Consider the following 26,087-nt stretch of genomic DNA (forward strand, 5'->3'; position numbering starts at 1 on the left):
TATCCGAAAGTTGAATTTCCGGCAACTTTGATCTAACGGCAGAAATCAGCAGCCGTTTTGGATAGGTTTTTTTTCTGGTTTTCACAGGCAGGCTCTGGAAAGCGTCTTTGTCGCTTAGCAACAGCTTCAGAGACGCTTCCAAGCTACTGGGCCGAGTGTTTACAAGCTGTTGCTGAGCAACAGTGTGTGTGGTCAGACACGGCAGGCTCCAGAAAGTGTCTCTGCATCTTAGCAACAGCTTCAGAGACGCTTCCAAGCCACGGGCCGAGTGTTTACAAGCTGTTGCTGAGCAACAGTGTTTGTGGTCAGATACTGCGATGAAAAGCTCCTATCTGATAACATTGACGCTGGTCTATCCGGAGCTTTTGAAACAACGGCAATAGCTCGGTCCCATGGGTGCCGGATAGCACAAAGTTTCCTGTATATAAAAGGATCGATCTGTCTGTCTGTCTGTCCTTCTGTGTGTCTGTCCGGCTATACACTCTAAAGTTATAGAGCGTACCTACACGTGCGTTACATCAAAAGAAAGCTTACGATTCCGGAACGGTCATAAGTGTATTTACGTTTCGGCGAGACAAAAATTGCACCCGCGGTATCAAAAAAACGTTCAAAATTCCACTCATTATCCGCTCATTAGCATAGAGTGACATGAAGGTCGACCAATCGTACGGTCGAGCGACCCGACGGTCGACCAAGCGCTGAGTGGCGGGGGCGGGTTTGTTTCGCGTGCGGGTGGGCCCTCCTAGAGTCGAGTGACAGGACGATTGACCAATCCTACGCTTCGGTGACATGACGGTCGACCAATCGGTGCGTGTGTGGGCGGGCCTTATCGTTCTGAAATGAGGTGAGTGGCCGCCATCTTGATTCCAAACTGTTCATTTCTTTATCCCACTTTCTGCGTGTTTCTTTTCAAATCTACATTTCCAGCAAAAAAAAAGTTGCTTTTAAAACACAAATTGTTTTTAAAAAAAGTTAATTAATTTGTAAATCTTTTCTCCAACCTCTATAATTTTCCTACCTTTCACCGTTTTTCCAGGCCCGGGGCCTAGGCTTCTCCAACTGCCAGCAGCGCAACTCCACTCCCAGGCTCCCGGCCTAGACAGGGACCAACACTTCCAGACGGGAGAGGGTGTGCTGCCTCAGCTCCATTCCCGGGGTCGGTAGGTGGGGAGGCTTCATAAGCAATTGGGGTAGGTCGCAAGCCCCGAATAATAATCTAAAGATCCTGTGTTTGCAGCTGAGAGAATTTCTTCTGCTGACAGCCCCAGGTTAACGGCAGCCATCTTTGTCAAGGAGGGCAAAAAGTGTCAGTGCGACGCCATTTTGATTCAGTGTATAACAGAGTGCATGTGCGGCCATCTTAGTACAGGAACATAGAGTGGGTGGGGCTTCAGTGCTCCCAATCGGGTCCTGGTGACCGGGACAGACAATCGACTGTGTGGGCGGGGCCTAATCTTTCCAACTGAAAAGCAAGCGGCGGCCATTGTTTGTGATACAACACACTGACAGGTGAGGACCCCTTTTTTAATGAAAAGATTGGTGAGGTTGTAAAGTGTATATTATAGAAAGATTTACCAAAAATGTTTTATAAGTACTTTAAGTTTCATGTTTCAAGGTATTACCTCCCCCCCACCCACCTCCCTCCCACCTCCCTCCCACCTCCTGTTCCACACCCCACCTCCCCTTCCACCTCCCCTTCCCTCCCCCACACCCCTTTCACCCCCTCCCCACCCCCCATTTCCGCCCCCCCTCCACAACCACCCTTTCCCACCTCCCCCTCCCCTTCCTCCCCCCTCCCCCTTCCTCCCCCCTCTTCCCCTTGCCCCCTCCCACTCCCCCTCCTCCCCCTTCCCCCTCCCCCCTTCCCCCCTCCCCCTTCCCCTTCCCCCCTTCCCTCCCTCTTCTCCCCCCTCCCTCCCTCCCCCTTCTCCGCCCTCCCTCCCCCTTCTCCCCCTCCCTCCCCCTTCTCCACCCTCCCTCCCTCCCCCTTCTCCCCCTCCCTCCCCCTTCTCCCCCTTCCCTCCCACTCCCTCCCCCTTCCCTCCCCCCCTTCTACCCCCTCCCTCCCCTTCTCCCCCCTCCCTCCCCTTCTCCCCATTCTCCCACTTCCTCTCCCCCTTCACCCCCTCCCCCCCTTCCCCTTTCCCCTTCCCTTCCCCCCTCACCCCTCCCCTTCCTCCCTCCCCTTCCCCACCCTTCCCCTCCTTCCCCCTTCCCTTCCCCCTCCCCTTCCCCCCTCCCCCTCATCGCCCCCCTCCTCCCTCCGCCCTCCCCCCTCTCCCTCCCCCTCCCCTCCCCTCCCCCCCTCCCCCCACCCCCTCCCCCTCCTCCTCCCCCACACCTCCCCCTCCCCCTCCTCCCCCCGTCCCGCTCCTCCCCCTCTCCCCCTCCCCCGTCACTCTCTCTCTTCCCCCTCTGTCACTCTCTCTCTTGCCCCCCCGTCACTCTATCTCTTTCCCCCTTCGCTCTCTCTTTTCCCCCCAGTCACTCTCTCTTCCCCCCAGTCGCTCTCTCTTCCCCCCCAGTCGCTCTCTCTCTTCCCCTCCAGTCGCTCTCTCTCTTCCGCCCCAGTCGCTCTCTCTCTTCCCCCCCCAGTCGCTCTCTCTCTTCCCCCCCAGTTGCTCTCTCTCTTCTCCCCCAGTCGCTCTCTCTCTTCTCCCCCAGTCGCTCTCTCTCTTCCCCCAGTCACACTCTCTTCCCCCCCATCGCTCTCTCTCTTCCCCCGCAGTCACGCTCTCTCTTCCCCACGTCACGCTCTCTCTTCCCCCCAGTCGTTCTCTCTCTTCCCCCCCAGTCGCTCTCTCTACCCCCCAGTCGTTCTCTCTTCCCCCCCCAGTCGTTCTCTCTCTTCCCCCCCAGTCGCTCTCTCTCTTCCCCCCAGTCGCTCTCTCTCTTCCCCCCAGTCGCTCTCTCTCTTCCCCCCAGTCGCTCTCTCTCTTCCCCTCCAGTCGCTCTCTCTCTTCCCCCCCAGTCGCTCTCTCTCTTCCCCCCCCAGTCGCTCTCTCTCTTCTCCCCCAGTCGCTCTCTCTCTTCTCCCCCAGTCACTCTCTCTCTTCCCCCCCAGTCGGTCTCTCTCTTCCCCCCAGTCGCTCTCTCTCTTCTCCCCCAGTCGCTCTCTCTCTTCCCCCCCCAGTCGCTCTCTCTGTTCCCCCCGTCGCTCTCTCTCTTCCCACGCAGTCACGCTCTCACTTCCCCCCGTCGCGCTCTCTCTTCCCCCCCAGTCGCTCTCTCTCTTCCCCCCCAGTCGCTCTCTCTCTTCCCCCCAGTCGCTCTCTCTCTTCCCCCCAGTCGCTCTCTCTCTACCCCCCCAGTTGCTCTCTCTCTTCCCCCCAAGTCGCTCTCTCTCTTCCCCCCCAGTCGCTCTCTCTCTTCCCCCCCGTCACTCTCACCCTTCCCCCCCAGTCGCTCTCCCTTCCCCCCAGTCGCTCTCTCCCTTCCCCCAGTCGCTCTCTCCCTTCCCCCCCAGTCGCTCTCTCCCTTCCCCCCCAGTCGCTCTCTCCCTTCCCCCCCAGTCGCTCTCTCCCTGCCCCCCCAGTCGCTCTCTCCCTTCCCCCGCAGTCGCTCTCTCCCTTCCCCCCCAGTCGCTCTCTCCCTTCCCCCACCAGTCGCTCTCTCTCTCTCTTCCAACAACAACATGCCCTCGAAAAAGCCTCGGCACCGCCGGGCACTCCAGCTAGTCTATATATATATAAAAGGATCGATCTGTCTGTCTGTCTGTCTGTCTGTCCTTCGGTGTGTCTGTCCGGCTATACACTCTAAAGTTATAGAGCATACCTACACGTGCGTTTCATCAAAAGTAAGCTTACAATTCCGCAACGTTCATAAGCGTATTTACGTTTTGGCGAGACAAAAATTGCGCCCGCGGTATCCAAAAAACGTTCAAAATTCTGCGCATTATCCGCTCATTAGCATAGAGTGACATCCAGATCGACCAATCGTACGGTCGAGCGACCCGACGGTCGACCAATCGCTGCGTGGCGGGGGCGGGTTCATCGCACGGTGGGCGGGCCCTCCTAGAGTCGAGTGACAGGATGATTGACCAATCCTACACTTCGGTGACATGACGGTCGACCAATTTGTGCGTGTGTGGGCGGGCCTTATCGTTCTGAAATGAGGTGAGTGGCCGCCATCTTGATTCCAAACTGTTCATTTCTTTTTCCCAGTTTCTGCATGTTTCTTTTCAAATCTACATTTGCAGCAAAAAATGAGTTGCTTTTAAAACACAAATTGTTTTTTAAAAAAGTTGATTAATTTGTAAATCTTTTCTCTAACCTCTATAATTTTGCTACATTTCACCGTTTTTCCAGGCCCGGGGCCTAGGCTTCTCCATCTGCCAGCAGTGCAACTCCACTCCCACGCTCCCGGCCTAGACAGGGACCAACACTTCCAGAGGGGAGAGGGTGTGCTGCCTCAGCTCCATTCCCGGGGTCGGTCGGTGGGGAGGCTTCATAAGCAACTGGGGTAGGTCGCAAGCCCCGAATAATAATCTAAAGATCCTGTGCTTGCAGCTGAGGGAATTTCTTCTGCTGACAGCCCCAGGTTAACGGCAGCCATCTTTGTCAAGGAGGGCAAAATGTTTCAGTGCGACGCCATTTTGATTCAGTGTGTAACAGAGTGCATGCGCGGCCATCTTAGTACAGGAACATAGAGTGGGTGGGGCATCAGTGCTCCCAATCGGGTCCTGGTGACCGGGACAGACAATCCACTGTGTGGGCGGGGCCTAATCTTTCCAACTGAAAAGCAAGCGGCGGCCATTGTTTGTGATACAACACACTGACAGGTGAGGACCCCTTTTTTAATTAAAGATTGGTGAGGTTGTAAAGTGTATGTTATAGAAAGGTTTACCAAAAATGTTTTATAAGTACTTTAAGTTTCATGTTTCAAGGTATTACCTCCCCCCCACCCACCTCCCTCCCACCTCCTGTTCCACACCCCACCTCCCCTTCCACCTCCCCTTCCCTCCCCCACACCCCTTTCCCCCCCTCCCCACCCCCCCTTTCCGCCCCCCCTCCACAACCACCCTTTCCCCCCTCCCCCTCCCCTTCCTCCCCCTCCCCCTTCCTCCCCCCTCTTCCCCTTGCCCCCTCCCACTCCCCCTCCTCCCCCTTCCCCCTCCCCCCTTCCCCCTCCCCTTCCCCTCCCCCCTTCCCCTCCCCCCTTCCCCCCTCCCCTTCCCCTTCCCCCTTCCCTCCCTCTTCTCCCCCCTCCCTCCCTCCCCCTTCTCCGCCCTCCCTCCCCCTTCTCCCCCTCCCTCCCCCTTCTCCACCCTCCCTCCCTCCCCCTTCTCCCCCCTCCCTCCCCCTTCTCCCCCCTCCCTCCCCCTTCTCCCCCCTTCCCTCCCACTCCCTCCCCCTTCCCTCCCCCCCTTCTCCCCCCTCCCTCCCCTTCTCCCCATTCTCCCACTTCCTCTCCCCCTTCACCCCCTCTTCCCCTTTCCCCTTCCCTTCCCCCCTCACCCCTCCCCTTCCTCCCTCCCCTTCCCCACCCTTCCCCTCCTTCCCCCTTCCCTTCCCCCTCCCCTTGCCCCCTCCCCCTCATCGCCCCCCTCCTCCCCCCGCCCTCCCCCCTCTCCCTCCCCCTCCCCTCCCCTCCCCCCTCCCCCCACCCCCTCCCCCTCCTCCTCCCCCACCCCTCCCCCTCCCCCTCCTCCCCCCCGTCCCGCTCCTCCCCCTCTCCCCCTCCCCCCCTGTCACTCTCTCTCTTCCCCCTCTGTCACTCTCTCTCTTGCCCCCCCGTCACTCTATCTCTTTCCCCCTTCGCTCTCTCTTTTCCCCCCAGTCACTCTCTCTTCCCCCCCAGTCGCTCTCTCTTCCCCGCCAGTCGCTCTCTCTCTTCCCCTCCAGTCGCTCTCTCTCTTCCGCCCCAGTCGCTCTCTCTTCCCCCCCCAGTCGCTCTCTCTCTTCCCCCCCAGTCGCTCTCTCTCTTCTCCCCCAGTCGCTCTCTCTCTTCCCCCCCAGTCGCTCTCTCTCTTCCACCCCCAGTCGCTCTCTCTCTTCTCCCCCAGTCGCTCTCTCTCTTCCCCCAGTCACTCTCTCTTCCCCCCCATCGCTCTCTCTCTTCCCCCGCAGTCACGCTCTCTCTTCCCCACGTCACGCTCTCTCTTCCCCCCAGTCGCTCTCTCTCTTCCCCCCAGTCGCTCTCTCTCTTCCCCCCAGTCGTTCTCTCTCTACTCCCCAGTCGTTCTCTCTTCCCCCCGTCGTTCTCTCTCTTCCCCCCCAGTCGCTCTCTCTCTTCCCCCCCAGTCGCTCTCTCTCTTCCCCCCAGTCGCTCTCTCTCTTCCCCCCAGTCGCTCTCTCTCTTCCCCTCCAGTCGCTCTCTCTCTTCCCCCCCAGTCGCTCTCTCTCTTCCCCCCCCAGTCGCTCTCTCTCTTCTCCCCCAGTCGCTCTCTCTCTTCTCCCCCAGTCACTCTCTCTCTTCCCCCCCAGTCGGTCTCTCTCTTCCCCCCAGTCGCTCTCTCTCTTCTCCCCCAGTCGCTCTCTCTCTTCCCCCCCAGTCGCTCTCTCTGTTCCCCCCCATCGCTCTCTCTCTTCCCCCCCAGTCGCTCTCTCTCTTCCCCCCCAGTCGCTCTCTCTCTTCTCCCCCAGTCGCTCTCTCTCTTCCCCCCCAGTCGGTCTCTCTCTTCCCCCCCAGTCGCTCTCTCTCTTCCCCCCCAGTCGCTCTCTCTCTTCCCCCCCAGTCGCTCCCTCTCTTCCCCCCAGTCGCTCTCTCTCTTCCCCCCAGTCGCTCTCTCTCTTCTCCCCCAGTCGCTCTCTCTCTTCCCCCCCAGTCGGTCTCTCTCTTCCCCCCCAGTCGCTCTCTCTCTTCCCCCCCAGTCGCTCTCTCTCTTCCCCCCAGTCGCTCTCTCTCTTCCCCCCAGTCGCTCTCTCTCTTCTCCCCCAGTCGCTCTCTCTCTTCCCCCCCAGTCGGTCTCTCTCTTCCCCCCCAGTCGCTCTCTCTCTTCTCCCCCAGTCGCTCTCTCTCTTCCCCCCCAGTCGCTCTCTCTCTTCCCCCCCATCGCTCTCTCTCTTCCCACGCAGTCACGCTCTCTCTTCCCCCCGTCGCTCTCTCTCTTCCCCCCCAGTCGCTCTCTCTCTTCCCCCCCAGTCGCTCTCTCTCTTCCCCCCCAGTCGCTCTCTCTCTTCCCCCCCAGTCGCTCTCTCTCTTCCCCCCAGTCGCTCTCTCTCTTCCCCCCCAGTCGCTCTCTCTCTTCCCCCCAAGTCGCTCTCTCTCTTCCCCCCCAGTCGCTCTCTCTCTTCCCCCCCCGTCACTCTCACCCTTCCCCCCCAGTCGCTCTCCCTTCCCCCCAGTCGCTCTCTCCCTTCCCCCAGTCGCTGTCTCCCTTCCCCCCCAGTCGCTCTCTCCCTTCCCCCCCAGTCGCTCTCTCCCTGCCCCCCCAGTCGCTCTCTCCCTTCCCCCGCAGTCGCTCTCTCCCTTCCCCCCCAGTCGCTCTCTCCCTTCCCCCACCAGTCGCTCTCTCTCTCTCTTCCAACAACAACATGCCCTCGAAAAAGCCTCGGCACCGCCGGGCACTCCAGCTAGTCTATATATATATAAAAGGATCGATCTGTCTGTCTGTCTGTCTGTCTGTCCTTCGGTGTGTCTGTCCGGCTATACACTCTAAAGTTATAGAGCATACCTACACGTGCGTTTCATCAAAAGTAAGCTTACGATTCCGCAACGGTCATAAGCGTATTTACGTTTTGGCGAGACAAAAATTGCGCCCGCGGTATCCAAAAAACGTTCAAAATTCTGCGCATTATCCGCTCATTAGCATAGAGTGACATCCAGATCAACCAATCGTACGGTCGAGCGACCCGACGGTCGACCAATCGCTGCGTGGCGGGGGCGGGTTCATCGCACGGTGGGCGGGCCCTCCTAGAGTCGAGTGACAGGATGATTGACCAATCCTACACTTCGGTGACATGACGGTCGACCAATTTGTGCGTGTGTGGGCGGGCCTTATCGTTCTGAAATGAGGTGAGTGGCCGCCATCTTGATTCCAAACTGTTCATTTCTTTTTCCCAGTTTCTGCATGTTTCTTTTCAAATCTACATTTGCAGCAAAAAATGAGTTGCTTTTAAAACACAAATTGTTTTTTAAAAAAGTTGATTAATTTGTAAATCTTTTCTCTAACCTCTATAATTTTGCTACCTTTCACCGTTTTTCCAGGCCCGGGGCCTAGGCTTCTCCATCTGCCAGCAGTGCAACTCCACTCCCACGCTCCCGGCCTAGACAGGGACCAACACTTCCAGAGGGGAGAGGGTGTGCTGCCTCAGCTCCATTCCCGGGGTCGGTCGGTGGGGTGGCTTCATAAGCAACTGGGGTAGGTCGCAAGCCCCGAATAATAATCTAAAGATCCTGTGCTTGCAGCTGAGGGAATTTCTTCTGCTGACAGCCCCAGGTTAACGGCAGCCATCTTTGTCAAGGAGGGCAAAATGTTTCAGTGCGACGCCATTTTGATTCAGTGTGTAACAGAGTGCATGCGCGGCCATCTTAGTACAGGAACATAGAGTGGGTGGGGCATCAGTGCTCCCAATCGGGTCCTGGTGACCGGGACAGACAATCCACTGTGTGGGCGGGGCCTAATCTTTCCAACTGAAAAGCAAGCGGCGGCCATTGTTTGTGATACAACACACTGACAGGTGAGGACCCCTTTTTTAATTAAAGATTGGTGAGGTTGTAAAGTGTATGTTATAGAAAGGTTTACCAAAAATGTTTTATAAGTACTTTAAGTTTCATGTTTCAAGGTATTACCTCCCCCCACCCCCCTTCCCCCCCACCTCCCTTCCACCTCCCCTTCCACCTCCCCTTTCCTCCCCCACACCCCTTTCCCCCCCCACCCCCCTTCCCCCTCCCCTTCCCCCTTCCCTTCCCCCCTCCCCTTCCCCCTCCCCTTCTCCCTCCCCCTTCCTGCCCCCTCCCCCCTTCCCCCTCCCCCTTCCACCCCCTCCCCCTTCCCCCCTCCCCTTCCCCCCTCCCCCCTCCCCTCCCCTCCTCCCCTTCCCCCCTCCACTTCCCCTCTCCCTGTCCCCCTCCCCTTCCCCCACTCCCCTTCCTCCCCTTCCCCTCCCCTACCCCACTCCCCCCTCCTCCCCCCTCCCTCCCCTCCTCCTCCTCCCCCCTCCCTCCCCCCTCCTCCTCCTCCTCCTCCTCCCCCTCCTCCCTCCCCCCTCCTCCCCATCCTCCTCCCTCCCCCCTCTCCTCCTCCCCCTCCCCCCATCCCGCCCCCTCCCCCCTCCTGCCCCTCCCCCTCCTCCCCCCTCCTCCTCCTCTCTCTTCCCCCCCGTCGCTCTCTCTTCCCCCCGTCGCTCTCTCTCTTCCCCCCCCAGTCGCTCTCTCTCTTCCCCCCAGTCGCTCGCTCTCTCTCTTCCAACAACAACATGCCCTCGAAAAAGCCTCGGCACCGCCGGGCACTCCAGCTAGTATTATATAACACACTGAGTATTACAGGGGTACATATACCATACTGAAATTGACATGGGATTGTACCGTGTGCCCCGGACTGCTAAGATGCCAACACTGTGAGTGGACCTCGTCACTGTTTCATAGGGAGCCAGGAGCAGAAGAAAATAAGGCTATAAGTGACCTCCGAACTTTCGGAACATTCACACTACCCCTTGGTGGACAGTTACACAACAGTACTTGGCCACAGGCCTGTACTCAACTGGGGATCGATGGACAGCAGGAACTGGACATGGAGAACTTTTTTTTTATTTCAAAAAGAAAATTAAATATAAAAGTAGGGGGGAGAGGAGGAGCTTTGTCTTTTTTTAAAATTAAAAGTATGACCGGTGACCATCATCAAATGGGATTGCTGTCAACTACCAAATCCAGAACCAAGCACGAATCACAATGGGGATGGGGAAGAGGGCGGCGCTTCAATCTTATACAGTCGGAGGGTGATCCCACATCTCTCTAACTAGTCCCTTCTCACCAGGGCAGGCAGCAATGAGACGAATCAATGACTACTATTTAAAAACAAACCGATTCTGCCGTCCAGTTTACCTTCTGGAAATGTCTGCATGATCCACTCAAGTCTGGTTTTACAGTGAAGAAGCAGGAGTCCCCATCAGCCAGCGTTACCGTGATCCCCAGGGGACCCTTCCTCACCGGCGGATGTGCTGAGCATCTCAGACCGGAACACCACAACCTCGATCCTCAGCCTGTGTTCAGCACAACAGCTCTCGGCTGGAGCGGCTGGTTCAGGTCCTTCGGAGCTTTACTCCGTATCAACCCTCACAGTTGCCTCACAGCGCCAGAGACCCGGGTTCGAATCCGGCCTCGGGCGACTGTCTGTGTGGAGTTTGCACATTCTCCCCGTGTTTGCGTGGGTTTCCTCCGGGTGCTCCGGTTTCCTCCCACAGTCCAAAGATGTGCGGGTTAGGTTGATTGGCTATGATAAATTGACCCTTAGTGTTAGGGGGATTAAATACGTGGGGTTACAGGGATAGGGTGGGATATGTGTCGGTGTAGGGGTTACGGGGATCGGGTGGGATCTGTGTCGGTGCAGGCTCGATGGGCCGAAATGGCCTCTATCTGCACTGTGGGGTTTCTGTGATTTCTGTGATTTCTGTGAACCCGCGCTGTACCTGCCCTGGGAGTGTTTGATGGGACAGTGTAGAGGGAGCTTTACTCTGTATCTAACCAGTGCTGTACCTGCCCTGGGAGTGTTTGATGGGACAGTGTAGAGGGAGCTTTACTCTGTATCTAACCCGTGCTGTACCTGCCCTGGGAGTGTTTGATGGGACAGTGTAGAGGGAGCTTTACTCTGTATCTAACCCGTGCTGTACCTGCCCTGGGAGTGTTTGATGGGACAGTGTAGAGGGAGATTTACTCTGTATCTAACTCGTGCTGTACCTGCCTTGGGAGTGTTTGATGGGACAGTGTAGAGGGAGCTTTACTCTGTATCTAATCCATGCTGTACCTGCCCTGGGAGTGTTTGATGGGACAGTGTAGAGGGAGCTTTACTCTGTATCTAACCAGTGCTGTAGCTGACCTGGGAGTGTTTGATGGGACAGTGTAGAGGGAGCTTTACTCTGTATCTAACCCGTGCTGTACCTGCCCTGGGAGTGTTTGATGGGACAGTGTAGAGGGAGCTTTACTCTGTATCTAACCCGTGCAGTACCTGCCCTGGGAGTGTTTGATGGGACAGTGTAGAGGGAGCTTTACTCTGTATCTAACCTGTGTTGTACCTGCCTTGGGAGTGTTTGATGGGACAGTGTAGAGGGAGCTTTACTCTGTATCTAACCAGTGCTGTACCTGCCCTGGGGGTGTTTGATGGGACAGTGTAGAGGGAGATTTAGTCTGTATCTAACCCGTGCTGTACCTGACCTGGGAGTGTTTGATGGGACAGTGTAGAGGGAGCTTTACTCCGTATCTAATCCATGCTGTACTTGCCTTGGGAGTGTTTGATGGGACAGTGTAGAGGGAGCTTTACTCTGTATCTAATCCATGCTGTACCTGCCTTGGGAGTGTTTGATGGGACAGTGTAGAGGGAGATTTACTCTGTATCTAACCTGTGTTGTACCTGCCCTGGGAGTGTTTGATGGGACAGTGTAGAGGGAGCTTTACTCTGTATCTAACCTGTGTTGTACCTGCCTTGGGAGTGTTTGATGGGACAGTGTAGAGGGAGCTTTACTCTGTATCTAACCTGTGCTGTACCTGTCCTGGGAGTGTTTGATGGGACAGTGTAGAGCGAGCTTCACTCTGTATCTAACCCGTGCTGTACCTGCCCTGGGAGTGTTTGATGGGACAGTGTAGAGGGAACTTTACTCTGTATCTAACCCGGGCTGTACCTGACCTGGGAGTGTTTGATGGGACAGTGTAGAGAGAGATTTACTCTGTATCTAACCCGTGCTGTACCTGCTCTGGGAGTGTTTGATGGGACAGTGTAGAGAGAGCTTGACTCTGTATCTAACCTGTGCTGTACCTGCCCGGGGAGTGTTTGATGGGACAGTGTAGAGGGAGCTTTACTCTGTATCTAACCCGTGCTGTACCTGCCCTGGGAGTGTTTGATGGGACAGTGTAGAGGGAGCTTTACTCTGTATCTAACCCGTGCTGTACCTGCCCTGGGAGTGTTTGATGGGACAGTGTAGAGAAACAATAGGAAGACTTGCATTTATATAGCACCATTCAGTACCTCAGGACATCCCAAAGCGCTTTACAAGCAATGATGTACTTTTTGAAGTGTATTCACTGTTGTAATGTAGGAAATGTGGCAGCGAATTTGCACACAACAAGATCACACAACAGCAATGTGATAATGACCTGATAATTTTTTTTTGCTCTTGGATGAGAGGTAAATTTTGGCCAGGCCACCGGGGAGAACTCCTCTGCTCTTCTTCAAATAGTGGCCATGTGATCTTTTACGTCCACCCGAGATGGCCCACCAGGCCTCGGTTTAGCGTCTCATCCGACAGAAGGCACCTCCGACAGTGCAGCGCTCCCTCAGTACTGCACTGGAGTGTCAGTCTGGATTATGTGCTCTGGTGTCTGCAGTTAGACGTGAACCGACGACCTTCTGACTCAGAGGGGAGAGTGCTACCAACTGAGCCACGGATGACAGGACGTTTTACCCTGTATCCTTAGCTCTGTCGAGGGAGCTTTACTCTGTATCTAACCTGTGCTGTACCTGCCCTGGAGTGTTTGATGGGACAGTGTAGAGGGAGCTTTACTCTGTATCTAACCCACGCTGTACCTGCCCTGGGAGTGTTTGACGGGGCAGTGTAGAGGGAACTTTACTCTGTATCTAACCTGTGCTGTACCTGCCCTGGAGTGTTTGATGGGACAGTGTCGAGGGAGCTTTACTCTGTATCTAACCCGTGCTGTACCTGCCGTGGGAGTGTTTGATGGGACAGTGTAGAGGGAGCGTTACTCTGTATCTAACCCGTGCTGTACCTGCCCTGGGAGTGTTTGATGGGGCAGTGTAGAGGGAGCTTTACTCTGTATCTAACCCGCGCTGTACCTGTCCTGGGAGTTTGATGGGGCAGTGTAGAGGGAGCTTTACTCTGTATCTAACCCGTGCTGTACCTGTCCTGGGAGTTTGATGGGGCAGTGTAGAGGGAGCTTTACTCTATCTAACCCACACTGTACCTGCCCTGGGAGTGTTTGATGGGACAGTATAGAGTGAGCTTTACTCTGTATCTAACCCGTGCTGTACCTGCCCTGGGAGTGTTTGATGGGACAGTGTAGAGGGAGCTTTACTCTGTATCTAACCCATGCTGTACCTGCCCTGGGTGTGTTTGATGGGACAGTTTAGAGGGAGCTTTACTCTGTATCTAACCCGTGCTGTACCTGCCCTGGGAGTGTTTGATGGGACAGTGTAGAGGGAGCTTTACTCTGTATCTAACCCGTGCTGTACCTTCCCTTGGAGTGTTTGAAGGGACAGTGTAGAGGGAGCTTTACTCTGTATCCAACCCATGCTGTACCTTCCCCAGGAGTGTTTGATGCCAACACTGGCTGTTATGAAATTGGACACGTCGCATTCCCCAGCACCGACACCCCTCATCTTGACGATGATAAAACTTGCCCACAAAAGACAACTACCCAGGATTGAACGGTAGAGTCACTTTTACATTGTCAGTACGCTGTACAGTTTGTTGGTGTTCCAGAATTTTCCCGGTTAAAGGTCCATGTTACTTGTTTCTTGAGTTGCCACCGTGTTTTTCCTCCCATGTCAAGCGATGCCAATCACAACCACCAGAAGTAAAGTATCACCATGAAGAGGCAGATGCCGGTAGCGGCCACCTTGGTGAAGCGGGACCTGGAGTTGAGTTCTTTGGCATCATGCTGGTATTTCTTGGACAGGCTGGAGAGATTACTCGCTTTGGTGTTCAGGGCTGAGGAAGAAAGAAAGTTCAGAATGGGAGAACATTCAAACGGGCTGGTCCCCGCGTTCCAGCACGGCCAATGGGGGCAGTCAACGCTCACACCGCCAATGGGCTCCGGTAGAGGTCAAAGGTCAGGTGGAGGGGAAAGAAAGAGGTGACCAAGAATGACCCAGTGCAGGTTTAGACACAAGGAGCTGGGAACACAAAGTCTGGGATCAGGCACAAGGAGATGGGGATGGAGACGGGATCGGGCATGTGGAGGTTGAAATGGAGTGCGGGATCAGGCACAAGAAGATGGGAACAGAGCCCAGGATTAGGCACGAGAAGCCCTGGACAGAGCCTGGGATCAGGCATGAGGAACTGAGAATAGAACCCAGGATCGGGCCTGTGGAGCCGGGAACAGAGCTTGGGATTGAGTGCAGAGCACGGGAACAGGATCTCGGAGCCTAGGATAGAGCGTGTGATCATGGGCAAGGGGCTAGGGAGCAGGCCCATGTAGCTGGGGGAAGACTGAGAAGTCAGAAGGGAGGAGATCACGATGGTGCATGGGATCAGTCATGAGGAATATCTGAATGGAGCGCGGGATGATTCGCTGGGAGCCTGAGACGGAGGGCAGCATCAGAGATGTTGGATCAGGGACGCAGTGGACTGCACGTCATCGAAGAAACGCAGCTCTTCATGCTTATTATACAGGATGAGTCAGGAGTGAGAGGCACCGGGCAGTCACAGTAAGGGTGGCCGAATGACCCGAGAACAGAACAGGACAGATAAAAAGAACCAAAATCAAAATATTAAACTGCGGGGAGGGAAGTGACAGTGAAGAGACGTTCAATGTACAGAGCCCAGGGCTAGCTACTTTTCCCCCCCCTCACGTTCAACCTGTCTCCCCTCTCGCCCACCCCGCCCGCTCCCTTAGTGGTCAGTCAGCATAGAACCATACAGCATGGACCGAGGCCATTCGGCCCATCGTGCCTGTGCCGGCTCTTTGAAAGAGCTATCCGATTAGTCCCACTCCCCTGTTCTTTTCCCATAGCCAATGTTACCTCTTATTTTTTGGCACCGCGTGGCCCCTTTAAGGGGTTGTACGGGCCATTCAAAGTACCACCTATGCATAGTTTTTGTATTGAAAAGCCAACTGCGCGGGTTCCCTGGAGCACTGCGTGGCCGCACGGCTTACATAAGAACATATGAAATAGGAGCGGGAATAGTCCATTCGGCCCCTCTAGCCTGCTCCGCCATTCAATAAGATCATGGCTGATCTTCTACCTCAACTCCACTTTCTTGCACTATCCCCATATCTCTTAATTCCCTTAATATCCAAAAATCTATCTGTCTCTGTCTTGAATATACTCAATGACTGAGCCTCCACAGCCCTCTGGGGTAGAGAATTCCAAAGATTCACCACCCTCTGATTGAAGAAATTTCTCCTCATCTCAGTCCTAAATGGCCGACCCCTTATTCTGAGACTGTTACCCCTGGTTCTAGACTCCCCAGCCAGGGGGAAACATCCTCCCGGCATTTACCCTGTCAAGCCCTGTAAGAATTTTGTATGTTTCAATGAGATCACCTCTCATTCTTCTAAACTCCAGAGAATATAGGTCTAGTCTACTCAATCTCTCCTCATAGGACAATCCCCCCATCCCAGGAATCAGTCTGGTGAACCTTCGTTGCACTCCCTCTCTGGCTGGTATATCCTTCCTTAGGTAAGGAGACCAAAACTGTACACAATACTCCAGGTGTGGTCTCACCAGGGCTCTATATAATTGCAGTAAGGTGTCTTTACTCTTATACTCAAATCCTCCTGTAATAAAGGCCAACATACCATTTGCTTTCCTAATTGCTTGCTGAACCTGCATGTTAACTTTCAGTGATTCATGTACAAGAACACCCAGGTCCCTCTGAACACCAACATTGCCCAATCTCTGCTTTTCTATTTTTCCTACCAAAATGGATAACTTCACATTTTTCCACATTATATTCCATTTGCCATGTCTTGCCCATTCACTTAGCTTGTCTATATCCCCTTGAAGCCTCTTTGCATCCTCCTCACAACTTACATTCCCACCCAGCTTTGTATCATCAGCAAACTTGGTTATATTACATTTGGTCCCCTCATCCAAATCATTGATGTAGATTGTGAATAGCTGAGGCCCGAGCACTGGTCCTTGTGGTACCCAAGTAGTTACAGCCTGCCAACCCGAAAATGACCCGTTTATTCCTACTCTCTCTTTTCTGTCCGTTAACCATTCCTCAATCATGCTAGTATATTACCCCCAATCCCATGAGCCCTAATTTTGTTTAATATCCTCTTGTGTGGCACCTTATTGAATACCTTCTGAAAATCCAGATACACTACATCCACTGGTTCCCCCTTATCTATTCTGCTAGTTACAACCTCAAAAAACTAACAGATTCGTCAAATGTGGTGTATGTAACCTGTTCCACCTTAAGAGAACTACCTTAAGAGATGTACTACTTCTTGGCTGCTGTATACTGTAATACTGTAATACCGGTGGTGACCACACCGGTATATAAGTGTTGTGCAAGGATTTGCTGGGCAGTTCAGCCCTGACCTTCGAATAGTAAAGACCTGTTAAAAGTTATTCTTGTTGTCTGTGTCCAGTGATTGATCCTAAACATAACTGGGACATACAGACTCAACAGTGGCGACGAGTCCGATCTTACCCTGCGGCAAATTTACATCCAAGGCAGCTTCGTCCTCAAAACGGGCGTCGAGAAGAGGCATCCGCCCTCATCATCCTGCTGAGCACCATCGAGAACCCGGGTTAAAAAGAAAAAGAATTCTGACCACGAAGCCCTCCATCAGCGACAGGCAGTGATCATCCCTTCTACCACGGTGGTGGGTAAGCCGATCAGCGACACGAGCAGAAAGTTGGCCGCGTTGACTGTGGAGTAGGGGAGGGAAAACGGAGGAATAAGGGCGGAGAGCTCGACCACGGCCGGTAGAAAGGGCCGGGCTGCAATCGAGGCCGAGAGGCGCAGCGACTGGGGCAGCTTAAGGCTCGAGAGCCGCGGAGAACTCAAACGCAGCCGGTGTACAGGACCGGGCTGCGAGCGGGGCTGCGAGGCAAAGTAGCGTCGGGGAGTTGAGAAGCTTAAGGCACGAGAGCCACGGAGAATTCAAACGCAGCCAGTGTAAAGGACCGGGCTGCAAGCGGGGCTGCAAGGCAAAGCAGCGTCGGGGAGTGAGAACTGCTGGGGAGGCAAGAACGGCAGCAGCAAGGCAATCACCATTGCAGCCCGTGGGGGAAGAAGGCAAACGCGGGAATCCGCCATTGTAGTCGGCGGGGGAAGAAGACGAGCGCAGGAAAGACCGCCAAGCGCGGGAAGCCGCCATTTTAGTAGGCGGGGGAAGAAGACAAGCGCGGGAAGCCGCCATTTTGAGAAAAAGAAAAATTTAAAAACTTGCAAGGATGCCTAAACATGGGAGCATTAATACCTTTGATAGTGATATCGAAGATTGGAACACGTATGTAGAATGCATGGAAGTTTATTGTAAAGCAAATAAGGTACCAGATGATGAGAAAGCATTAACCTTATTAAGCTCAATGGGGGTGAAGACATACGGGCTATTGAAGCACCTTCTATCACCAAATAAACCGGTGGATCAGACCTTCGCGAATATTGTTACTGTCCTGAAAAATCATTTAAACCCCACGCCGCTGATGATAGCGGAACGATTTAAATTTTACAGAAGAACGCAGTTGAAAGACGAAAGCAACGCTGAATTTTTAATTGAACTACGTAAGCTATCGAAGTACTGTCAGTTTGGAGCAGGGCTAGCAGATGCGCTGAGAGATAAATTTGTGTGTGGATTGTTAAAAGAAGGAACACAAAAGCGACTGCTTGAAGAGAATGATCTTACGCTTGATAAAGCTGTCACTATTGCAGCATCGCAAGAAGCCGCAGCGAGAGGCACTGCGGAAATGCAGCTACGGTCACCGGAACTCTGCACCAATCAAATGGTCTTGAGTACAGTAAAATGTTATTGTTGTGGAAAGACAACGCACGATCAGAACCAGTGCTGGTTCAAAAATCAGGAATGCAGAAAATGTGGCAGGCTTGGTCACATAGCTAAAGTATGCCGGTCAGAAAAGAAGACCAGCAACAAAAAGTCACCGCAGGAAAAGTACAAAAAGGTACACAAGGTGACAGAGAACAGTTCGAACGAACAGAAGTCAGATTCAGACTCCAGCAGTAATGAACTGGGTAGTCTAAGAGTACACAATGTTGGTAAGGAAGCAGACCTCCAAACAATTTGGGTCACACTTCAGATAGCAGGAGTCCAAGTGAAGATGGAATTGGACACTGGATCGGCATTGACGGTCATGAATAAGAAAGATTACAAAAGGTTATTCCCACATATACCCCTACGGGATACGGAGATTGTATTGAAAACATACACGGGGCAAAGAGTATACCCCATCGGGAAGATAGAGGTAAAGGTGGTCCACAAGGGCAAAGAAAGCCGAGGAATGGACTTATATGTGCTACCTGAGGGAGGTCCACCACTACTGGGACGGGAGTGGATTAGGAAAATAAATATGGACTGGCATTCCTTAAAAGCACTAACGGTAGATTCCGGTACAAAAGATGTCAAACCTAAACGATTGTCCAGAATATTGGACGATGCTAAAGAGGTGTTCCAACAGGGACTGGGAACACTGAGAGGAATTACGGCAAACATCAAGGTTGAAGAACATGCAAACCCGAAATTTTTCAAAGCCAGACCGGTGCCTTATGCAATACGACCTGCTGTGGAAGCTGAGCTGGAAGGGCTAGAACGTTCAGGAGTACTGTCTAAGGTAGACTGGAGTGAGTGGGCCACGCCCATTGTCCCAGTCATGAAGCGTTCATCGAGCAACAAGCCGGGGGAACCGGGGAAGGTTCGCATCTGTGGAGATTTCAAGATCACTGTTAATCCGGTGCTTCACACGGTGCAGTATCCGCTTCCACGGATTGAGGATATCTTCGCTTCGTTGTCTGGCGGGAAACACTTCACCAAGATAGACCTGGCGCAGGCGTACTTACAGATGGAAGTTGAGGAAGAGTCACGCCAGTATCTCACGATCAACACGCATAGAGGCTTGTACCTGTATAATAGACTGGTTTTTGGAGTGGCATCGGCTCCAGCAATTTGGCAGAGGGCCATGGAGCAGGTATTACAGGGAATTCCAGGTACACAATGTTACCTGGATGATATTCTGATTACAGGAGATGATGACGAGGAACACCTTGCAAACTTGGAACTGGTGCTCACCAGATTGAAAGAATATGGTCTTCGAGTTAATTGCCAGAAATGTGAATTCTTTCAGAAGCGGATCTCGTACTGTGGTCATGTCATTGACCAGGAGGGGCTTCATAAGTCTCCTGACAAGATCGAAGCTGTTGTGAAGGCTCCCGCTCCGGATAATGTATCCCAATTGAGGTCGTTTCTAGGGTTGATTAACTATTACCATAAGTTTCTGCCAAATTTATCCACGGTGCTGCACCTGCTGAACGCTCTTTTGCAGAAGGGAGTACCATGGAAGTGGAGCGAGGACTGTAAGAGGGCCTTTCACGAAAGCAAGGCATTGATCACCTCAGAGGAAGTGTTGGCTCACTTCAACCCAATGCTGCCTATTCGTTTGGCTTGTGATGCTTCTCCATATGGTATTGGGGCAGTACTCTCACACAAGTTGCCAAATGGCCAGGAGAGGCCAGTTGCGTTCGCATCCAGATCATTGACCTCCGCTGAGCGCAACTATGCTCAGATAGATAGGGAGGCTCTCAGCCTTGTGTGGGGAGTAAAGAAGTTTAATCATTACCTGCAGGGCCAAAAGTTTACACTTCTGACAGACCACCAGCCGTTGGTATCCATTTTTAACCCTAAGAAGGATGTTTCGGTGATGACAGCACAGAGACTCCAGAGATGGTCCCTTTTCCTAGGGGCACATCAATATCAGATAGAATTCAAAGGTACAAAGCAGCATGGTAATGCTGATGGGCTGTTGCGCCTGCCACTACCTACAGAGGAGGAGGCACCGACGGTTGACCCTGTTGAGTTATTTCACTCGACCATCATCGAATGTTTACCAGTCACCAATGCAAGTATTGAAAGAGAAACCAGGAACGACCCGACACTGTCCAGGGTCTACGAAGTGACAGTGAAGGGATGGCCAGCACATGGTGATCCACTGTTACCGGCATTCTCAGCAAGACAAGAACAGCTGTCCGTCTGTCAAGGAACATTGATGTATGGAACAAGGGTGATTATTCCTCCTAAGTTAAGAGAGAGAGTTCTAAAGGAACTGCATGAAGGTCATCTGGGGGGAGTCAAGATGAAAAGCATTGCTAGGGCTTATGTGTGGTGGCCGGGTATCGACCAACAGATAGAGGAGCTGACGAAAAGCTGCTCAGGGTGCCAAAAAGTGCAAAATGCACCTCCGATTGCACCGCTGCATCCATGGGAATGGCCTTCAACCCCATGGCAACGTGTACATATTGACTTTGCTGGTCCTTTCATGGACTCCATGTTTTTAATTGCGGTGGACGCACATTCTAAATGGCCAGAAGTGATTAAGATGACTACCACTACCTCGGAAAAGACGATCGCGGTGTTAAGAACGATATTTGCGAGAAATGGATTGCCAGAACAAATATGTTCAGACAACGGACCGCAGTTCGTGTCAGATGAATTCCAGAAATTCATGAAGAAGAATGGGGTGAAACATTATACCTCTGCCCCATATCATCCGGCTACAAACGGGTTGGCCGAGAGATTTGTACAAACGTTTAAAAAAGCAATAAAGGCCATGAGCGAAGATCAGATTCCACTACAACACAAGGTGGACAAATTCCTACTGGCATATTGAAACGCCACTCATGCAGTGACAAACCAAAGTCCTGCCATGATGTTCTATAACAGGAGGTTGCGGTCCAGGTTGGACTTGTTAAAACCAAATGTGCGGAGGGAAGTTGAAAACAAACAGTTCCAGCATATAAATAACAAGACCACTCGGAGCTTCGAAATAGGACAACCAGTGTTAGCCCGGGACTATAAAAACGAGAAATGGCAATCTGGAACAATTCGGGCCAGACAAGGACCCCTGATGTACACGGTAGATATTGGTGAAAATGTAATACAACGTCATGCTGACCAACTGGTAGAATCGAGAACAAGGCTCGAACCCATGGTTACGGCAGAGACAACCGGGAAAGAAGTTAGTGAACCTGAAGCATCTACCTCAGAAGTGAATGTACCTGATGATGATATCCAATCCATAAGAGATCAACTAGATGAGTCACCCCAGCAACGAGAATCAGAGACCCCTGAAAGGCATTATCCAACTCGAATCAGGAGGCCTCCTCAGAGACTGAATCTTTGAACTGTTTTGCATGAAGTTGTATATATATATGTTATTAAGTTATGTTAAATGGGGATATAACTGTTAAGCTAAAAAGGGAGGATTGTGGTGTATGTAACCTGTTCCACCTTAAGAGAACTACCTTAACAGATGTACTACTTTCTCTTGGCTGCTGTATACTGTAATACTGTAATACCGGTGGTGACCACACCGGTATATAAGTGTTGTGCAAGGATTTGCTGGGCAGTTCAGCCCTGACCTTCGAATAGTAAAGACCTGTTAAAAGTTATTCTTGTTGTCTGTGTCCAGTGATTGATCCTAAACATAACTGGGACACATAGACTCAACAGTCAAACACGATTTCACTTTCATAAATTCGTGTTGACTCTGCCCAATCCTATTATTATTTTCTAAGTGCCCTCTTACCACATCCTTAATAATATTGTAGCATTTACCCAGTAGTGATGTCAGGCTAACTTAAAGGGAACATTGCGCATAGCCCTACAATTGTTTCTTTTTCTAGTATATATCCAATTCACTTTTGAATGTTACTATTAAATCTGCTTCCACCGCCCTTTCAGGCAGTGCATTCCAGATCATAACAACTCACTGTGTAAAAAAACTCTCATTATCTCCCCTCTGGTTATCTTAAATCTGTGTGCTCTGGTTAACGACCCCCCTACCAGTGGAAATGGTCTCTCTTCATGCACTCAACAGCGACTCACCGGAGAGGGCCTCCCCTCGCTGCAGTACCTCCTCGATGTTGGTCACCATGATCCTCTGCACGTCGTGAAGCTCACTGTTGATGGATCCCAGTTTGCGCCTTGACCAGGAGTCGCTGTATGACTTCTTCAGCTTCTGAATGTAGGTGTCTGCGGGGGCAACAAGAAAAATAAAGCTGTGAGGGCCAACAGAAACATGAGTGGTGCCTGCCACCCGGAGAGGGGGCTAAGTGTGCCTCCCTAACCAGACCAGGAGGCTAGCAACTTTACCAATCAGTTGGACAAGCTAGCTACCAACTCCGACAATGGGACAAGGAGGCTACCAATCTCTCCAACTGGACGAGGAGGCCAACAATCACTTAAATTGGACGATGAGGCCAACAATCGCTCCAATTGGACAAGGAGGCCAACAATTGCTGCAATTGGACGAGGAGGCCAACAGTCGCTGCAACTGGACGAGGAGGCCAACAATCGCTCCAATTGGACGAGGAGGCCAACAATCGCTCCAATTGGACGAGGAGGCCAACAATCGCTCCAAATGGACGAGGAGGCCAACAGTCGCTGCAACTGGACGAGGAGGCCAACAATCGCTCCAATTGGACGAGGAGGCCAACAATCGCTCCAATTGGACGAGGAGGCCAACAATCGCTCCAATTGGACGAGGAGGCCAACAATCGCTCCAACTGGACGAGGAGGCCAACAATCGCTCCAATTGGACGAGGAGGCCAACAATCGCTCCAACTGGACGAGGAGGCCAACAATCGCTCCAACTGGACGAGGAGGCCATCAATCGCTCCAACTGGACGAGGAGGCCAACAATCGCTCCAACTGGACGAGGAGGCCAACAATCGCTCCAACTGGACGAGGAGGCCAACAATCGCTCCAACTGGACGAGGAGGCCAACAATCGCTCCAACTGGACGAGGAGGCCAACAATCACTCCAACTGGACGAGGAGGCCAACAATCGCTCCAATTGGACGAGGAGGCTAACAATTGCTCCAATTGAACGAGAATGCTACAAATCTCTCCAGCTGGATGAGGAAACCAACAATCTGCTGCACTTCCATTACAACAGTGACTACACTTGAAAAGTACTTAATTGGCTGTAAAGGCTTTGGGAAATCCTGAGGTTGTGAAAGGTGCTGTATAAATACAAGTATTTCCTTAACTTGGCATGGCAGCCAAGGACTTAAGTTTGTTTATCAGTCACTGTGACCCAGACATGAACCGAGCTCAATGATCATGTGGCTCGGAGACCAATTAAGAAACAATCACCCCTGCTGATTTTTCTTCCAATGGAGCTGTCGCCTCGGTAACCTGTCTTGCGAGACTTTTCCTTGTGTTTACACACTGGCACCCAAAACAGTAAATGTATTACAGCTCGCACTGTCGCTCCTGCTACAGCTCTTGTTGATTTAATTTCAACCAGACTCAAACTTTAATTCCTTGCAGAATTCCCCCGGCACGGGCAGGCTGCCTGGCTCCTCATCCGAGTAGCCCTGCTCACGTGTGAGCCGAGGGAGTGAGTGTTGGTAAGATATTCAACCACTGAGGGCATCACATCAGAGCTTGATACTGTTCTCACCTGATGTCCTTTATCGCACACACACGGACAGGGGAGAGGGCACGCAGGGGCGCACACACGGGCAGGGTCGAGGGCACACAGGCGCACACACGGACAGGGGAGAGGGCACGCAGGGGCGCACACACAGGCAGGGTCGAGGGCACACAGGCGCACACACGGACAGGGGAGAGGGCACGCAGGGGCACACACACGGGCAGGGTCGAGGGCACACGGGCGCACACGGGCAGGGGAGAGGTCACACGGGCAGGGGAAAGGGCACACGGGCAGGGGAGAGGACACACGGGGCGCACACATGGGCAGGGGAGAGGGCACACGGGCAGGGGAGAGGGCACACGGACAGGGGAGAGGGCACACGGGCAGGGGAGAGGGCACACGGGCAGGGGAGAGGGCATAAGGGGCGCACACACAGGCAGGGGAGAGGGCACACGGGCAGGGGAGAGGGCACACGGGCAGGGGAGAGGGCATACGGGCGCACACACGGGCAGGGGAGAGCACGGACAGGAGTGAGCGCACTTGCAGGGGCGAGTGCACACAGCGGCGCGTGCACGGGCAGGGGTGAGCATGGGCAGGGGTGAGCCGGGCAGGGGTGAGCACGGGCAGGGGTGAGCATGGGATGGCGACTTGGAGCCAGAAACCTGAGTGGATTTTGTGTTTCTCCTTTCACTAATCCAATGCCAATTGTGACCTGCCCCAGGGTGAGTGAGGGGGTATCTGCTATAGACAGACCTTGTCTGTACTTGCCCCAGGGTCAGTGAGGGGGTATCTGCTATAGACAGACCTTGTCTGTACTTGCCCCAGGGTCAGTGAGGGGGTATCCCCTATAGACAGACCTTGTCTGTACCTGCCCCAGGGTGAGTGAGGGGGTATCTCTATAGACAGACCTTGTCTGTACCTGCCCCAGGGTGAGTGAGGGGGTATCTCTATAGACAGACCTTGTCTGTACTGCCCCAGGGTGAGTGAGGGGGTATCTCTATAGACAGACCTTGTCTGTACTGCCCCAGGGTCAGTGAGGGGGTATCTCTATAGACAGACCTTGTCTGTACCTGCCCCAGGGTCAGTGAGGGGGTATCTGCAATAGACAGACTTTGTCTGTACCTGCCCCAGGGTGAGTGAGGGGGTATCTGCTATAGACAGACTTTGTCTGTACCTGCCCCAGGGTCAGTGAGGGGGTATCTCTATAGACAGACCTTGTCTGTACCTGCCCCAGGGTCAGTGAGGGGGTATCTGCTAAAGACAGACTTTGTCTGTACCTGCCCCAGGGTCAGTGAGGGGGTATCTGCTATAGACAGACCTTGTCAGTACCTGCCCCAGGGTGAGTGAGGGGGTATCTCTATAGACAGACCTTGTCTGTACTGCCCCAGGGTCAGTGAGGGGGTATCTCTATAGACAGACCTTGTCAGTACCTGCCCCAGGGTGAGTGAGGGGGTATCTCTATAGACAGACTTTGTCTGTACCTGCCCCAGGGTCAGTGAGGGGGTATCTGCTAAAGACAGACCTTGTCTGTACTGCCCCAGGGTCAGTGAGGGGGTATCTGCTATAGACAGACCTTGTCTGTACTGCCCCAGGGTCAGTGAGGGGGTATCTCTATAGACAGACCTTGTCTGTACCTGCCCCAGGGTCAGTGAGGGGGTATCTCTATAGACAGACCTTGTCTGTACTGCCCCAGGGTGAGTGAGGGTTCCCCCACCCCACACAGCCCACTTCTACCTCCTTCCCAAGATCCACAAGCAGGACTGCCCTGGTAGACCCATCGTTTCAGCCTGTTCTTGCCCCACCAAACTTATCTCTTCCTATCCTGACTCTATCTTTTCTCCCCTTGTCCAGTCTCTTCCCACCTACATCCGCGACTCTTCGGATGCCCTCCGCCACTTTAACAGTTTCCAGTTTCCTGGCCCCAACCACCTCCTTTTCACCATGGACGTACAATCCCTCTACACCTCCATCCCCCACCAGGATGGCCTGGGGGCGCTCCGCTTCTTCATTAAACAGAGGCCCGACCAGTCCCCATCCACCACCACCCTCCTCCGCCTGGCTGAACTTGTTCTCACATTGAACAACTTCTCTTTTGACTCCACTCATTTCCTCCAAATCAAAGGTGTTACTATGGGTACCCATATGGGTCCTAGCTATGCCTGCCTTTTCGTGGGATATGTGGAACACTCTTTGTTCCAGTCCTACTCGGGTCCCCTCCCTCACCTCTTTTCCGGTACATTGATGATTGTATCGGTGCCGTTTCCTGCTCTCACCCTGAACTAGACAATTTCATTCACTTTGCCTCCAATTTCCACCCTTCCCTCACCTTCACATGATCGATCTCAAACTCTTCCCTTCCCTTCCTCGACTTCTCCATCTCCATCTCTGGGGATAGGTTATTGACTAACATTCACTACAAGCCCACCGACTCCCACAGCTACCTGGACTACACTTCCTCCCTACCCACCTCCTGTAAGGACTCTATTCCATTCTCCCAGTTTCTCTGTCTCCGCCGTATCTGCTCAGACGATGCCACCTTCCACACCAGTGCTTCCAACATGTCTTCCTTTTTCCTCAACCGAGGATTCCCCTCTACTGTGGTTGACTCGGCACTTGACCGTGTCTGTTCAAT

The 26,087-nt window shown here is 53.3% G+C and overlaps 2 protein-coding genes across 3 annotated transcripts in view; both read right to left on the bottom strand.

Moving 5' to 3' along the window:
* The window catches only part of LOC147095799 (zinc-binding protein A33-like), a 198,380-nt gene that overhangs the window by 69,451 nt on the left and 102,842 nt on the right, over positions 1-26,087 (bottom strand). The window lies entirely within an intron of this gene.
* The window catches only part of LOC147095800 (vesicle-trafficking protein SEC22b-like), a 523,236-nt gene continuing 510,679 nt past the window's right edge, over positions 13,531-26,087 (bottom strand). For both annotated transcript variants that reach the window (XM_085974807.1, XM_085974808.1), the window contains exons 4-5: positions 21,901-22,047; positions 13,531-13,817 (exon numbers count right to left, since the gene is read on the bottom strand). In XM_085974807.1, the coding sequence (XP_085830933.1) occupies positions 13,669-13,817; positions 21,901-22,047 (296 nt within the window). In that variant the 3' untranslated portion in view covers positions 13,531-13,668. The remainder of the gene's footprint in view (positions 13,818-21,900; positions 22,048-26,087) is intronic.

The sequence above is a fragment of the Somniosus microcephalus genome, unplaced genomic scaffold (assembly GCF_052327205.1).
Source record: "Somniosus microcephalus isolate GS21.2 unplaced genomic scaffold, FLI_Smic_1.0 unresolved_chr1, whole genome shotgun sequence".
NCBI lineage: Eukaryota > Metazoa > Chordata > Chondrichthyes > Squaliformes > Somniosidae > Somniosus > Somniosus microcephalus.